Source organism: Babylonia areolata, chromosome 2, assembly GCF_041734735.1.
Source record: "Babylonia areolata isolate BAREFJ2019XMU chromosome 2, ASM4173473v1, whole genome shotgun sequence".
NCBI classification, from domain to species: Eukaryota; Metazoa; Mollusca; class Gastropoda; order Neogastropoda; family Buccinidae; genus Babylonia; species Babylonia areolata.
The window spans coordinates 68,909,939-68,927,564 of NC_134877.1; the positions used below are offsets into that span (position 1 = coordinate 68,909,939).

At 39.4% G+C, this 17,626-nt stretch overlaps 1 protein-coding gene across 1 annotated transcript in view; it reads right to left on the bottom strand.

Annotated features, from left to right (window-relative positions):
- Nucleotides 1-371: 371 nt before the first annotated feature.
- LOC143276659 (VPS10 domain-containing receptor SorCS3-like) overlaps nucleotides 372-17,626 on the bottom strand; it is a 56,716-nt gene continuing 39,461 nt past the window's right edge. The window contains exons 20-26 of the mRNA XM_076581286.1: nucleotides 16,066-16,204; nucleotides 14,330-14,451; nucleotides 13,241-13,363; nucleotides 11,313-11,412; nucleotides 3,747-3,939; nucleotides 2,472-2,646; nucleotides 372-1,892 (exon numbers count right to left, since the gene is read on the bottom strand). Of these exons, the coding sequence (XP_076437401.1) occupies nucleotides 2,490-2,646; nucleotides 3,747-3,939; nucleotides 11,313-11,412; nucleotides 13,241-13,363; nucleotides 14,330-14,451; nucleotides 16,066-16,204 (834 nt within the window). The 3' untranslated portion in view covers nucleotides 372-1,892; nucleotides 2,472-2,489. The remainder of the gene's footprint in view (nucleotides 1,893-2,471; nucleotides 2,647-3,746; nucleotides 3,940-11,312; nucleotides 11,413-13,240; nucleotides 13,364-14,329; nucleotides 14,452-16,065; nucleotides 16,205-17,626) is intronic.

Sequence of the window (17,626 nt, forward strand, 5' to 3'; positions counted from 1 at the left end):
TCTGTTAGCTATCAACACAGAAAGCACATCAAATTATTACAAAGTGATAACAAATCCTAAAATAAATTCCTAGTGTTTTATGTAAAAGGATATAACAAAAAGCAATGCTGAGCTAAACCCAAGTCTTGAAATATTTCATGAAAAATGGATATAACAAAACAAACCAACCACTGGACAAACGATCAGTCCAGACTGCCAACATGTCTGAAGAATCCCAGGTCCACACCACTTTTTTGTGGTTCATGGCAGTTGGCATTTTTTTTCCATGTCTTTCTCTTTAAAAAAAAAAAAAGCAGTCACATCTGATGATCTCTCTTTTAAATGGATACAAACTTTCAAATTAACACAAGGAACAAGGTCATATTATGCAGTTTATATAAAGAAAAACATACAGTGGTTCGAAGCCTGTACAAAAAAGATTATTCATACATGACATATAACCAGACACCTGACAATTCATGCAAAATCAGAAACTGAGTAATCTTTTTCCTTTATTATTAGTAAACTCCAGAGGAAAAGTCCCAACTGATCCATTTAGATTCTGACATGGCACCACTCTTGGAAATGATTATATCCTTTGTGAGTAATCTTTTTCCTTTATTATTAGTAAACTCCAGAGGAAAAGTCCCAACTGATCCATTTAGATTCTGACATGGCACCACTCTTGGAAATGATTATATCCTTTGTGAGTAATCTTTTTCCTTTATTATTAGTAAACTCCAGAGGAAAAGTCCCAACTGATCCATTTAGATTCTGACATGGCACCACTCTTGGAAATGATTATATCCTTTGTGAGTAATCTTTTTCCTTTATTATTAGTAAACTCCAGAGGAAAAGTCCCAACTGATCCATTTAGATTCTGACATGGCACCACTCTTGGAAATGATTATATCCTTTGTGAGTAATCTTTTTCCTTTATTATTAGTAAACTCCAGAGGAAAAGTCCCAACTGATCCATTTAGATTCTGACATGGCACCACTCTTGGAAATGATTATATCCTTTGTGAGTAATCTTTTTCCTTTATTATTAGTAAACTCCAGAGGAAAAGTCCCAACTGATCCATTTAGATTCTGACATGGCACCACTCTTGGAAATGATTATATCCTTTGTTTTCAGATATGATTTTGTTTTTGAACATTTTTTCTTTATATATTTTTCCTCAATTACTCTTTGTTCAGAGTATAATTCACCCTTAATAAAACTGAATAATTGCATATCCATTAATGAGGATAGCAAGAAAATAACTAGCTCCCCCCACCCACTCCCACCCCCCTATCACCCTGCAGGATGGTGCCCCCTTCCACAGAATTCAGTACAACTTACAACTCTTTTCCCAGAAAGAATATCCTGTTCACCCATTTCATTACTCACTTACTTTTCAGTTTTGCTTCATTAAGTGACATGAAAATGGTTACAAACCACGATATGTGTAAAAAGCATAAACACAAATGAAATATAAATCTCTGTGAAATCAGCATCTGTAATATCTACTGATGAATAAACACTCAATTTTTTTTTTAACAAGAGGAATAAGTACATTATGCATGTAGTTTTTTGTTGTTGTTTTTTAAGAAATCAAAGTCATGATAACAATCAAAGGTATCAAAATCACCAACAGTTTCAAAAATAAAGCACATAAAGTGTAGGTGTAACTTGTAAGTACTCATGTATGCACTAAGCTTATTCTGACTATCGTATTCAAATTTCTACGTCAATTATGTGAAAAAATAAACAAACAAAAACAAAGGGGGTTGGGGGGGTTGATTTCCAGTTTTTGTGTTCAGAATCACTCATGGAATGTAAAACATGGATCCTCAGCGTAGCGTATCTATCTTTTCAGCTCCATACTACGCCTCCTCTCCACTGGATGTGACCATCAGCAGGTGCCCCCCTGCACACAACAAGCACACACTCTAAACCATGCACAACAATACGCAGACAGGATAACATTTATGACTGTTGTGATCTAAACAAGGTGAAGTCCATACTTGGCACACACTCATTCTTGTAAATGAACCAAAAAGCAATCACACAGAGAATTTGTGAACAAAGTGTATGCATTGGACGCTCATCAATCTTGACAGACTGGATCTGCACCACTGTTTATACACTGGTCACCCTTTTGTGCAAGTAAATGATATAAACAGCTATGTACCACATGTGTGTTAACGATGAGAACCCGTATGTGTCAAACAAAAACTTCTTGGATACCTAGCAACGATCCAACTGGTGAACATGATCTTGCTACCCAGTGAGGCTGCGAAACCACAAAGATCTAACACTCCCATGAGCAGATGGGAGGCCATTCAAAATCCTCCAATCTACCAAAGCTAGCTACTGCAGACCTGTCAAAATCCATCTTCGACAGAAATAACAATTCTAGATTTTAATCTTGCACACTTTTCAGTGGCACGGACACACTTGATAACTAATCTTTTGAACAAAATATGTGCTCAAAACATTCACGCACCTGTCAGTTTACAGACACCTAGTTACCAGATCTCAGATCCAGCATAGGGTCATCACGTCCAGTGTCACGGGCATCAGACATATCCAAGGGCAGATCATCGTCTTCATCAAAGAATGGATCAGCATCCCCACCACGATTCAATAGGGAATGGCAATATCGATTGGCACGTGAACGCCTGCAACATGTTTAATCTTGAGCAATATCTTACATTGTCTAATATGGCTGAAGCTGACCTTGGCACATGCAACAACCTGTCCGACCACACCTAGTTCATGTTACTTCAAGAAATATAACATCCTAACAAAAACTACCCTGTCACTAAATCTTCAAAACATCTTATCATCATCACAATTTAGAAATAATGACCGTTAGATTTGGACAAATGACTAATTTCTCTTCATCCATCCATGGTTATGTACCAGGACATCAGAAAACCAGTGTGCAATGTATTAATATACAAAACTAAAAGCTGTGACTGATTTGTTTCAGTTTGAAATGGAATCCCACGGTGGATTTGTTCATTTATTTCTTTTTTCCCCGCTCAGTGTTCAGCTGAACTGTTCTAATAACTGTACACTGTCTGAATGAAAGATGCTTTTTTTTCCTAATGAAATGGATGACGCTTTCAGGGACATCAGATGCAATGTTGTTCTTAGTGCACACTCACAATGATACATGCATGAAAATTTATATCCTGTATGTATGTGCCATTAAACAATCTATGGAAAAAAAAATGTCATCCTGGAAACAGAACATTTGCCCACATCAGAATACATATTCTTGTTTCTAAAATTTAAAAATTTGCCGACCAAAATGAAGGTTCCTAACCAATATGAAAAAAAAAATCCCAATTCATAAATAAAATACTACACACAAAGAGACATCAAGAAAAAGACAGGCACCGTTGCATATAGCCACAGTGAGAACCACAAGCACCTGTCAGAGCAACACGATACAGTCACAACCAAGCTGAGTGGGTTCATTAAGGCCCCTTCTGGCCGATCAACTTACTTTCGATACCAGACAATTACAACAATGGTGACAATGCCAGCCACCAGCCACAAGCACCTGTCAGAGCAACACGATACAGTCATAACCAAGCTGAGTGGGTTCATTAAGGCCCCTTCTGGCCGATCAACTTACTTTCGATACCAGACAATTACAACAATGGTGACAATGCCAGCCACCAGCCACAAGCACCTGTCAGAGCAACACGATACAGTCACAACCAAGCTGAGTGGGTTCATTAAGGCCCCTTCTGGCCGATCAACTTACTTTCGATACCAGACAATTACAACAATGGTGACAATGCCAGCCACCACCACCACCGGCACGGCAATGTAGATGGCGCGATAATTGATTCCACCACCCTTCCCTGTGTCCGTGTCCTTGTCCTTGGGATCAGTTCCATGGTGAGTGCCGTTGCCATGTGCACTCTTGTTTCCACCCCTGCTCCCGCCTCCTGTGTCTGCAACACAAACGTGACATGTGACGCTGTTGCTTTTTGTACTACAGTCGACAGCACGGGGAAGTATAAGGTCTGGTCAACTAAACAAAAACAAATTCAACCACATTAAACACAAAACTCTATCATACCTGGAAAGAAACAACAAAACCTGCAAAAGAACACAGTTCATGATATATCATCTTAAAAATAAAGCTCCATATGGTAAATAAGACAATTAATTAGCTGTGCTGAGGATGTCAACCCTTGCACTTAATTTGTTACCACCAGATTATAAAAAAACTATTTTAAAAGGTCAAAACTACTTCAAAGATACAAAACAATACATCAAAATGGTCATATAAGCAAATCAACACACACAGTACATCACAGACTGCGGAAAAGAGAGAGAGAAAAATGTGTCAAGGTTTGCTGGAGAAAAGAAAGGGAGGAGGGGGAATTTTATTTCATGTCCCATCACACACACACTAGTGATTGTAGACATGCTGTTTAAACATTTATTTTCACATTTGATTGTTACTGCTTACAAGTTAGGTGAGTTAAATGGTGAGTTGGGGTAGAAGATGGGTGGAATTAAAGGTGAGTATGTGAAACAAAAATTCTAAAACAATTAATAAACCAGTTGAGTGCCAGAGAATTTTGTATAAAAAGGTGCTGTCCCCCTTGCCAGGGGATTTTGAGGATTCAGGAGTAATGAATCTAGAATTAAAAAAAAAAAAAGCACAAAAACCATAAGAGATACAGATTAAAAGTGAATGTTTTTGTGAAAGAAAATGAATGTGGGTGGAATTAAAGGTGAGTATGTGAAACAAAAATTCTAAAACAATTAATAAACCAGTTGAGTGCCAGAGAATTTTGTATAAAAAGGTGCTGTCCCCCTTGCCAGGGGATTTTGAGGATTCAGGAGTAATGAATCTAGAATTAAAAAAAAAAAAAAAGCACAAAAACCATAAGAGATACAGATTAAAAGTGAATGTTTTTGTGAAAGAAAATGAATGTGGATTGTAAATCGTGGTGACAGACAGGAATCAGAAGAAAATGAATGTGGATTGTAAATCATGGTGATAGACACAAGTCAAAAGAAAATGAATGTGGATTGTAAATCATGGTGATAGACACAAGTCAAAAGAAAATGAATGTGGATTGTAAATCATGGTGATAGACAGGAGTCAAAAGACAATGAATGTGGATTGTAAATCGTGGTGATAGACACGAGTCAAAAGAAAATGAATGTGGATTGTAAATCATGGTGACAGACACGAGTCAAAAGACAATGAATGTGGATTGTAAATCATGGTGACAGACAGGAATCAGAAGAAAATGAATGTGGATTGTAAACCATGGTGACAGATGAGTCAAAAGAAAATGAATGTGGATTGTAAACCATGGTGACAGACAGGAGTCAAAAGACAATGAATGTGGATTGTAAATCATGGTGATAGACACAAGTCAAAAGAAAATGAATGTGGATTGTAAACCATGGTGATAGACAGGAGTCAAAAGACAATGAATGTGGATTGTAAATCATGGTGATAGACAGGAGTCAAAAGAAAATGAATGTGGATTGTAAATCATGGTGATAGACAGGAGTCAAAAGACAATGAATGTGGATTGTAAATCATGGTGATAGACACGAGTCAAAAGACAATGAATGTGGATTGTAAATCATGGTGACAGACAGGAGTCAAAAGACAATGAATGTGGATTGTAAACCATGGTGACAGACATGAGTCAAAAGACAATGAATGTGGATTGTAAACCATGGTGATAGACAGGAGTCAAGAGACAATGAATGTGGATTGTAAACCATGGTGATAGACAGGAGTCAAAAGACAATGAATGTGGATTGTAAACCATGGTGGATAGACAGTGAGTCAAAAGACAATGGAATGTGGATTGTATCATGGTGATAGACATGAGTCAAAGACAATGAATGTGGATTGTAAACCATGGTGACAGACATGAGTCAAAAGACAATGAATGTGGATTGTAAACCATGGTGATTAGACAGACAGGAGTCAAAGAAAATGAATGTGGATTGTAAACCATGGTGACAGACAGAGGAGTCAGAAGAAAATGAATGTGGATTGTAAATCATGGTGACAGACAGGAGTCAGAAGAAAATGAATGTGGATTGTAAATCATGGTGACAGACAGGAGTCAAAAGAAAATGAATGTGGATTGTAAATCATGGTGACAGAGAGGAGTCAGAAGAAAATGAATGTGGATTGTAAACCATGGTGGTGGATTGTAAACCATGGTGACAGAGAGGAGTCAAAAGAAAATGAATGTGGATTGTAAATCATGGTGATAGACAGGAGTCAGAAGAAAATGAATGTGGATTGTAAATCATGGTGACAGAGAGGAGTCAAAAGAAAATGAATGTGGATTGTAAATCATGGTGACAGACAGGAGTCAGAAGAAAATGAATGTGGATTGTAAATCATGGTGACAGAGAGGAGTCAAAAGAAAATGAATGTGGATTGTAAACCATGGTGATAGACAGGAGTCAGAAGAAAATGAATGTGGATTGTAAATCATGGTGATAGACAGGAGTCAGAAGAAAATGAATGTGGATTGTAAACCGTGGTGATAGACAGGAGTCAGAAGAAAATGAATGTGGATTGTAAATCATGGTGACAGAGAGGAGTCAAAAGAAAATGAATGTGGATTGTAAATCATGGTGATAGACAGGAGTCAGAAGAAAATGAATGTGGATTGTAAATCATGGTGATAGACAGGAGTCAGAAGAAAATGAATGTGGATTGTAAACCATGGTGATAGACAGGAGTCAAAAGAAAATGAATGTGGATTGTAAATCATGGTGATAGACATGAGTAAAAAGACAATGAATGTGGATTGTAAATCATAGTGATAGACACGAGTCAAAAGACAATGAATGTGGATTGTAAATCGTGGTGATAGACACGAGTCAAAAGAAAATGAATGTGGATTGTAAATCATGGTGACAGACAGGAGTCAAAAGACAATGAATGTGGATTGTAAACCATGGTGACAGACATGAGTCAAAAGACAATGAATGTGGATTGTAAACCATGGTGATAGACAGGAGTCAAGAGACAATGAATGTGGATTGTAAACCATGGTGATAGACAGGAGTCAAAAGACAATGAATGTGGATTGTAAACCATGGTGATAGACAGGAGTCAAAAGACAATGAATGTGGATTGTAAATCATGGTGATAGACATGAGTCAAAAGACAATGAATGTGGATTGTAAACCATGGTGACAGACATGAGTCAAAAGACAATGAATGTGGATTGTAAACCATGGTGATAGACACGAGTCAAGAGACAATGAATGTGGATTGTAAACCATGGTGATAGACAGGAGTCAGAAGAAAATGAATGTGGATTGTAAATCATGGTGGTGGATTGTAAACCATGGTGACAGACAGGAGTCAAAAGAAAATGAATGTGGATTGTAAACCATGGTGGTGGATTGTAAACCATGGTGACAGAGAGGAGTCAGAAGAAAATGAATGTGGATTGTAAACCATGGTGACAGACAGGAGTCAGAAGAAAATGAATGTGGATTGTAAATCATGGTGACAGACAGGAGTCAAAAGAAAATGAATGTGGATTGTAAATCATGGTGACAGAGAGGAGTCAGAAGAAAATGAATGTGGATTGTAAACCATGGTGGTGGATTGTAAACCATGGTGACAGAGAGGAGTCAAAAGAAAATGAATGTGGATTGTAAATCATGGTGATAGACAGGAGTCAGAAGAAAATGAATGTGGATTGTAAATCATGGTGACAGAGAGGAGTCAAAAGAAAATGAATGTGGATTGTAAATCATGGTGACAGACAGGAGTCAGAAGAAAATGAATGTGGATTGTAAATCATGGTGACAGAGAGGAGTCAAAAGAAAATGAATGTGGATTGTAAACCATGGTGATAGACAGGAGTCAGAAGAAAATGAATGTGGATTGTAAATCATGGTGATAGACAGGAGTCAGAAGAAAATGAATGTGGATTGTAAACCATGGTGATAGACAGGAGTCAGAAGAAAATGAATGTGGATTGTAAATCATGGTGACAGAGAGGAGTCAAAAGAAAATGAATGTGGATTGTAAATCATGGTGATAGACAGGAGTCAGAAGAAAATGAATGTGGATTGTAAATCATGGTGATAGACAGGAGTCAGAAGAAAATGAATGTGGATTGTAAACCATGGTGACAGAGAGGAGTCAGAAGAAAATGAATGTGGATTGTAAATCATGGTGACAGAGAGGAGTCAAAAGAAAATGAATGTGGATTGTAAATCATGGTGATAGACATGAGTAAAAAGACAATGAATGTGGATTGTAAATCATAGTGATAGACACGAGTCAAAAGACAATGAATGTGGATTGTAAATCGTGGTGATAGACACGAGTCAAAAGAAAATGAATGTGGATTGTAAATCATGGTGACAGACAGGAGTCAAAATGTGGGGGAGAAGCAGGAAAGGGAAGAGGACAACAAACCAGAACCTAAGCCAACAGTTTTCTCCGTCAGTGTGCAACCCATATGACAACCTTTACCCTCAATGCACACATTTTAACTGAATGTGAGAAGACAAGAATAACATCTGTGTGTATGTGCATATGCACATGGATGCAGCAACAGACAGGGGCAGGGTGAGGAGAAGGGGGAGACAAAGGAGACTGGCAGAAAGGGGGAGACAAGACAAGACATGCCGTGGATGCACACAGATTAACAAATGGAGACCTGTGTGTGTGTTTGTGTGTGTGCGCATGTGTGTGCATGTGTGTTCGTTTGTCCGTTCTTTTGCTTAACGTCTATCCACATTTGTGTGTGTGTGTGTGTGTGTGTGTGTGTGTGTGTGTGTGTGTGTGTGTTCACATATGCCTGTGCATGTGTTCAATAATTAACATGCTTGTGTTATAGTGTGTCAGGCGCCTATGGTGGAAGCGTGGGATTTTCTCAGACACACTGCTCACTGATGGACCCCTCCTTCCTACCTCCCTACTCTTCTCCTCCCCCCCCCCCCCCACACATTCCATGGCATCTATCCCCACCAACACCCCTCCCCATATCCTCTCTCCCTTTCCCCCCCTTTCCTTGGCCAAGTACAGAGGGAGCAAGTTATCAAGAAATACTAAGCAAAGATGGTATCTCCTCTGACCATTCTCTTCCTATACACTCCCCTGCCCTTTTCCCTTCCACTCCCATCACCCTCAACCCCGTTCCCCCCTGCCCCCCAACCCCCCTCCTTACCCCCCATGTCCATCTCTGGCAGGATGGCATCTGCCTCAATGGTCACCACATGGTGTGGTGTGTTTATCATGAGCTGTTTAGAACAGAATCAGGGCTGGGCGATCTTTCCTCCTCCTTCCCTTCCTCTTTTCATCACCCCCCCCCCCCTCCCCTCCTCCTTGACAATGCTGGGTTCTGTGAGAAAAGTGTTGAATGTGCAAGTCTAGCACAGTTGGTCCCAGATTGGTCTGTTAACTTCAGCCAATTGGAAACGTTCTGGGTCAGAAGATAGTTTGCATGCGGTGCCAGCTTGTGAAGAGGATAAAATGAATAGGCAAGTGGGGTTTCTTTCTTTTCCTTCCTTGAAGCAGGCCAGGAGAGCCGGACGGTCAAGACAGTACCCTGGGGGCTGTGAGTGTCAAACTAGCATCTATTTTTCGGACTTAGTTGAATGCTTGATTTATGGTATACTTGGATTCTGTGACTAATACACTGGCTCAGTGGGATTGTGTTCTGCTACATGAATATAAAGTGAACCCTGAAACATTGGGGGCTGTGAGTAATGCTTGTACTGATAATTTGCTTTGTTGAAAATTTACTTTATGGTTTTTGGAAACAGTTTGGAGTCTGTAGAATTGTGATGTTGTGTCACAAGAGTGTTGAGAGATCCTTTTTAGTTGATGTGGTATTTCACAATTAATGTAACTGGAATGTGTTGATGCAGATACCATGACTTGTGAGAGAGCATAGCCAGCATGTGTATGGCTTAATTGTATTTGAGGCTAGTGACTGAGGGGAAAGTGGTTAAAATACACAATGTAGCCAATACATGACTAATTGGAGTACTGGTTTAGGGTATTTGGGTATCCCCCTCCCCCCTTTCCTGTTTCATACAGGTTGATATTATGGTATGATGCTTGGACATCATGTTTGGGTTTACATGTTGTGCATCTTGGCTTGCATAAATGATAATGTTCAGTAACATGTCAGTGGTGTGTCAATTGTTGACATACTGTGGGAACAATGTAAGCATTCAGTCACAAAGAAACACAGAGATTATGTGTGTTGCATCTGTGTAGAATGTTTTGGTTGCAACAGTTGGAGTTATTTTGAGGTTTGACATACCTATTTTGTATGTTAGGTGGTGATGGTTATATTCAAGGTGAACAAATCTACAGGCTAACTGTATGTTCATGTGTTTCCATGTGTGTGTGCACATGAGTGATAATGCAACATGGGGAACATGTGTGACTTGTTAGTTGTGATTACCATGTGCTGTAGTCATGTGTTATATGCCAGTGGGGTAACACATAGCTGTATGTGTTCAATAAGATTTGAGACCACTGAGAGGCAGTCCTATGTTGGTGCACACAGGTTGTTTTTTATTTACCAAATTACTTGGTAACTATATGATTCCCATGTAAACATTTTACCAATGAGATACTTTGCAGAGACAAAGTACAGATTTGTTCAGTCTTAATGGAAACAGCTATTACTGTATGGTGATTTAACTGGAGTTAAACACTGGGAGTTTGTAATTGTCTGCCACATACTTGGTGCGACAGCTATTATTCTATGATGGTTTGACAGGAGTTGAACACTGGGAGTTAGTATTTGTTTGTCATATATTTGGTGCACATTAACTTATATGCCACTGATTGTTGATGGTAAGCTATATGAAGCTTGTTTTACATTTTTACATAGATCTCTTTGAGAAGACAGTGTACGGCTAGACATTGAGTGTCAGAATGGAGAAAGGTTATTTGTGGAATTGTTTACTTGTCCAGACAACATAATGATGTTTCTCTTACATCAGTGCAATTATGTTTAGCATATGTTTTGGTATTGATTTAACCTGGGTTTTAATATTGTGTGTTCCAGGTGTGCTGTTAAGTTAGAGAAATAAACACCTCAATTCATCTTTCTAAAAGACCCTGCTGTGGTACGAGGAGAGAGTGGATTGTGCACCTATCCTCTGCCTGTTATCCTACTCAACCCCTACCCCCACCACTACTCTACCCCCCCTTTAACACTTGTGTTCTTGTTGAATAAAAAAGTGCTTTCCTTGAAATATATCAGCGATCCTGTAAAAAAAAAAAACCCAAAAAACAAACACACAAAAAAAATGGTGGCATCCACCAACCACTTACAATCCCAGATTTCCACAGCTGTGATGTTAACCTTCCTATACCGCGTCGAGAGAGTCAGGGTCTGGTTATCCGCCACCATGTCCACCAGAGTCTGAGAAATCTGGAGAAAGAAAAACAACAAAATATCAAGGCCATGATAACACACAAACAGTTGTACGTTTCATTTTCAAGACTGCACTGGACTAAAACATATACACAAAAAGGTGATGACACTTGCAAAACAGTAATCTTCTTCCCCAATCTCCCTGCAAAGAAAACTGTCTTGAAAATACAGGAAGTTCAGAAAAAAAGCAGAATGATTTTTCAATGACACAATTTCTTAGCGATGATTAAGCCTTCTCATTAGTGATGTGGACGGGGAACAAAGCTTACTGTCATGATTCAGTCCAACCCGCTTTTGAAAGGTACAGACACAACTGCATTTTCAAGAGCTTCATAATCTTGCACCATGCTGTATACAAAATAAAATACAATAATGGTTTGAACATGAATGTCAATATTCGTGTGTGTGTGTGTGTGTGTGTGAGACAGAGAGAGAGAGAGAGAGAGAGAGAGAGAGAGAGAGAGAGAGTGTGTGTGTGTGTGTGTGTGTGTGTGTGTGTGTGTGTGTGTGTGTGTGATGCATACTGTGTGTGTGTGTATCCTTTCTGCTCTTCTTGCAAGCTGGAAGATTTTAAGCAACATCCTACTGTTTCAAAGTTCCAAGTTATATATCACTGTTGCTTATAGGCCCGTTAACCACAAAGGGCCTGAAAACACTGTCAATATCAATCCCACAGAAACATGAAAAATAATGCCAGAAAAGAAAAAGTAGGCAGAAGTTTTAGTCATATTCATGTACAGAAACCTAGAACATGCCTCAAACTCTGACCACTGCGTTAATTCCGGGGATTAAAAGCAAGTAACCTGAACACAACTATAATTATAACATAATGCACAAAATTCTACACAATAACAGGCAATTTAAAAAAAAACAACAACAACATTTCAATGAATGAAAGAAAACACACTGACATGCTAAACTGTATCCACAAAATTTCCAGAACTATCCTGTGACTTCATACTGGAAAAGTTATGCTATTTTCTGCAACTTTAATCAAGCTTGTTGTTCAACAACATTTTTCTTTTTGTTTCACACAATTACATAAGGCCAGAGGACGGTGGCAGAATGGTTAAGACGTTCAGCTGCCAGTACCGAGTCCCTGAGGGTGTGGGTTCGAATCCCACTCTCGCCCTTTCTCCCAAGTGTGACTGAAAAATCAAACTGAGCGTCTAGTCTTTCAGATGAGACAATAAGCCGAGGTCCCGTGTGCAGCACCCACCCACTTGGCGCTGCTGCTGTCAGGCATCTGCCTAGCAGATGTAGTGTAACATGTACAGATTTTTTTTTTTTTTTTTTTTTGCTGCCCCATCATCTGCACCGTTTCAGTGGCATTACTCCCACGCCGCTCATTTAGATTCCCCCATACACGGCCACACCTGGGTTCGTCCGTCGCAGTTCCAGCGTCGACAGTCCACAGGGAACCATCGATGTTAGGTCGTCAGGAGGCCACACACCAGAGGAGACCCTGCACTGCTGCTGAGTCACTTTGGTGGTGTTCAGTGGTGCCTGTTCTGTTTTAACATACTTTGGACACCACCTACTAAGCCCCCTACTAACGACAATAATGGCTTGGTCGCGGAGCCAGACTGAGTGAGCATCCCTCCCAGAGTGGAGACTGCCACCACATCTCTCAAACAACAGCCCCCCATGAATCTGCCAACACTGACGACATTGACAGGACTCACCCCAAGCACATAAGTGGAGGGGTATCGAAACTGAGGTCACCATGAGAGCAGGGCATAAAAGGCCACAGATAACATGTACAGATTTGTCTGAACACAGTGACGCCTCCTTGAGAAACTGAAACTGAAACTGAAAACTGCACCTGCTCAGCCGTCATTTCATAGGCCGGATCAGAGTCTGTCTTTGGCAGAATCAGCATGTCAATGCACATGGGACGCAAGGACTTGAGAGCCAGCACCAGTCTGTCCGTGGTGACGGCCAGGATCTGTGAGACCATTTTCAACAATAACAATGACAATAACAAAATACATGTGTGACACAGACAATAACAAAATGCATACATGACATACAATCACACAGCCTTCTTACAACAATTACAAAATGCATATGTGACATAGAACTACACAGCCCTTTAAAAACAGCAATAACAAAATACATATGTGACATAGAACTACATGTGACATAGAACTACACAGCCCTTTAAAAACAACAATAACAAAATACATATGTGACATAGAATCACACAGCCCTTTAACAACAACAATAACAAAATACATGTGACATAAAACTACACAGCCCTTTAACAACAACAATAACAAAATACACGTGTCACATAAAACTACACAGCCTTTTTACAACTACAACAATAATAAAAATACATGACACAGAACCACATAGCCTTTTTACAAAAACAACAACAAAATGCATATGTGACAAAGAATCACAAAGCCTTATCAGCTAATTAATGGATTGATAATATCCAAAAACTCAAACTTCTTGTGAAAGAGCGACCTATGAGCAATGAGGTTTTTATAAACCTCAAAACTACAATTATATCCTGCTCAAAACTCAGTTAAGAAGGATATAACAGACAAAACCTGAAATAAAAGTTTCCAGAAGGCCATAATATTGCTCATGAATGTAAAAAAATACAGAAAACACACACACACACACACACACACACACACGCGCGCGCACACAAACAAACATTTCCAACACAAACATTTCAAAACAACAACACAAACATTTCATAACAACACACACACACACACACACACACACAAACACTGGAGAACAACACACACACACACACACACACGCGCGCGTGCACACACACACACACACACGCACACACACACACAAACATTTCAGAACAACACGCACGCACACGCACACACACACACACACACACATTTCAGAACAACATTGTTCAACAAAATGAGATACTGACCAGTTCCAGTTCATGCTGGAATTGTTCCAGCAAACTGAAGACAGTCTCAAAATACCAATAACCTCCACCACCTAGCCACAGGTGAGGATCAGAGAAATTCAGCCTTGCTACAATCCCACCATCTGCCACATAAAACATGCCGTTTCCACATACAATATCCACACATATACCTATCTGTACACACACCCACACATGCCTGTATGTTGGGATGTGTATGATCATATGTACATGTGAATGTGCCTGCTTCCAACTCACATGCCTACAAAAGCAAACTGATCCAGATATGACAGGCAAACACTGACAAACAAACAAAAATTCAAATGAATAAATGCACACATGCCTTCTATATGCATGTACTTCTTGATCAGACAAGCTGATGTATGTTTGTGTAAACTCTTGCCTGGAAAATAAAACCCTTGTTTCATACTCAGCTGGGTATTCATCTTTCTCCCAATTATGTATCAATTTTTTTTCTGCTTGAAAAAAAAGTGTTACATTTAAATATTTCTTTTCTTTTCTTTTTTTTCTGAGGTAACCTCTTCGTCTTTTTCATGAGTCTAAAGAAATTGCTTCTGACTGCTGTCCATCTTCTGAGTTTAGTGGACTTTCCCTTCAGTTCAGCACTCCTGTAGCAGGTTATGGATCTGTGCACAAGTGCAAGTTACTAGAGTTACAACTTCCCATCCAGTCAAGTTTGTCCTCCCATGAAAATGGATGATCCTGTTTTCTTACCTGTGATAAGCCATCTGCAGCCATCATAGATTTCTCTGTTTTTTTCCATAACAAATAAAGCCTATCCCGAAGGGTAAACCTGCATGTTTATATCTCCAATCTTCTTCTTTGTTCGTGGGCTGCAACTCTCACATTCACTAGTATGTACACGAGTGGGCTTTTACATGTATGACCATTTTTACCCTGCCATGTAGGCAGCCATATTCCAATTTTGGGGGTATACATCCTGGGTATGTTGTTTCAATAACCCACCGAATGCTGACATGGATTACAGGATCTTTAACATGCCTATTTGATCTTCTGCTTGAATATACACGCGAAGGGGGTTCAGGTTCATGGAGGTCTGCACATATGTTGACCTTGGAGATCGGAAAAATCTCCACCCTTTACCCACCAGGTGCCATAACCAAAGTTCAAACCCAGGACCCTCATACTGAAAGTCCAAGGCTTTAACCACTTGGATATCGCTGTCATATCTCCCATCAAATCCATCTAATTATGCTGCTTAACCCCGGATGACAACAAGGGGACACCCTGGGACTGAAATTCATGTAGCCAAAAATGAAAATGACCAGAAGACTGAAAACATACTATCCATGTAACAAGAAATGGACTTTGCTGGAACACTTAAAAGTGCTCATGTGCAATATGGACTTAGCTAGAAGTCTGAAAACACACAATCCATAATAACGAGAACTGGGACTTTACTGAACACTCGAAAAGTGTTCATGCACTATATGGACATAGCTAGAAGACTGGAAACACAATCCATGTAACATGAAATGGGACTTTATTACTGGAACACTCAAAAGTGTTCATGCTCTATAAGGACTTAGCTGGAAGACAGAAAACATGCAATTCCTATAACAAGAAATAGGACTTTACTGGAACACTTGAGAAAATGTCCCTGCACTATACTGACTAAGGAAGAAGACTGAAAACACACAACCAATGTAACAACAGAATTTGCTGGAACACTTAAAGTGTTGATGCACTGTGCTTACCGATAACTCTGATTTCGACCTGCTGGGTGACAGCGCTGATGCTGTTGACGGCGGTGACAGAAATGGTGTAGTTTCCAGTACTGTTGTAAGTGTGTGAAACATTTGCAGCATATGTCAGCAAATCTTTCTCATGCCTGTTCTGAAATCCACAAACAAATAAACAGAGATTTTAAGCTAATGATCTTTCTGCGTCTCTAACACACTGTGCAAGTGTACGGCTTTTGTATTTGTTCATAAAATTTTCATGCTGACACTTTTCTAGAAAAAATGTGTCAGATGCGGTTGCTTTGCTCTGCACTCTTTCATGAAGACATGTCTTTCGGTGAATTTAAACTTTGAGGTTTCTGCGATATATCACACTGGAGTTGAGGATAGTACTTTCTGTCGTTTGATAAAAATCAATTACTTTTGGGTTTTTGTCATTTTTATTCAGTTTTCATACAGAGAGACAAAAAGGAAATTTTCTATCTAAAATCACGTTTAAATAACATACTTACCGTGACCCAAGTAGTGCAGACTCCGGCAGGGGTCTGACATTCCTGTCCTGTGCAAACTACTATCCGCCTATGCGGAGAAAACGAAACTACGGCCGATAACCTCCCGGAAGTAGGTAACTTCCCCTTTGTCCCGCTGGCTAGCGCCCTCTTTTGATGGCAGCCATTATGACTCCTGTCCTGTGCTCTCCATACGGCTAAATTATATTGACCTGAACATGTTCAGTGTCAGAACATGAGAGAAAGTTATGCTAACTGAAACATGTTCAACAACAGAACATAAGACAAAATCATACTTATTGGAACATGTTCAGTAACAGAATAAATAGTCTGTGCTAGTTGTAATCACTAAGGCTCATTACCAAATACTCACACTACTTAAATGGGAAGAAAAAAACAAAACAACAAACAGTAGGAGCAAGTAATTCAAAGCTAATATAAAGGCTCAATACCAACTTCTGACTCATACTGTTATTGCTGCATTATCTAATGGCTGAATCAAAGCATGGCTGGAAAAACTATTTAAGATGTAAAGAATATTTACATGCTGATGGTCTGAATTGTCAGTCAATCAATCATCAGGTGTATGTGTGCAGTTATCACAACAAACCAACCTCAGGAACCACACGAGGCCTGCAACTATGATCACTCAATGTGTATTCATGTATTTAGATGTGAACACACAAAGTTGACACGGTACAATATATGACACCAAACATACAGATACAATGATACACATAAACACATATATGCACAGAAAACACACACACACTCACACAACACACACACACACACACATATATATATATATATATATTATATATATACAGAGAGAGAGAGAGAGAGATGGAGAGAGGGAGAGATGTACATACAGGCACTGACACACATACACACATATATAAGCACTGACACACACACACAAATTCATACACATACACACACACTCACACACAAAACCACACACACACACACACACACACACACACACACACACAAAGCATACACACACACACACACATACACAAAAAACCACTCGTGCACACACACATACAAATACACATACAAGT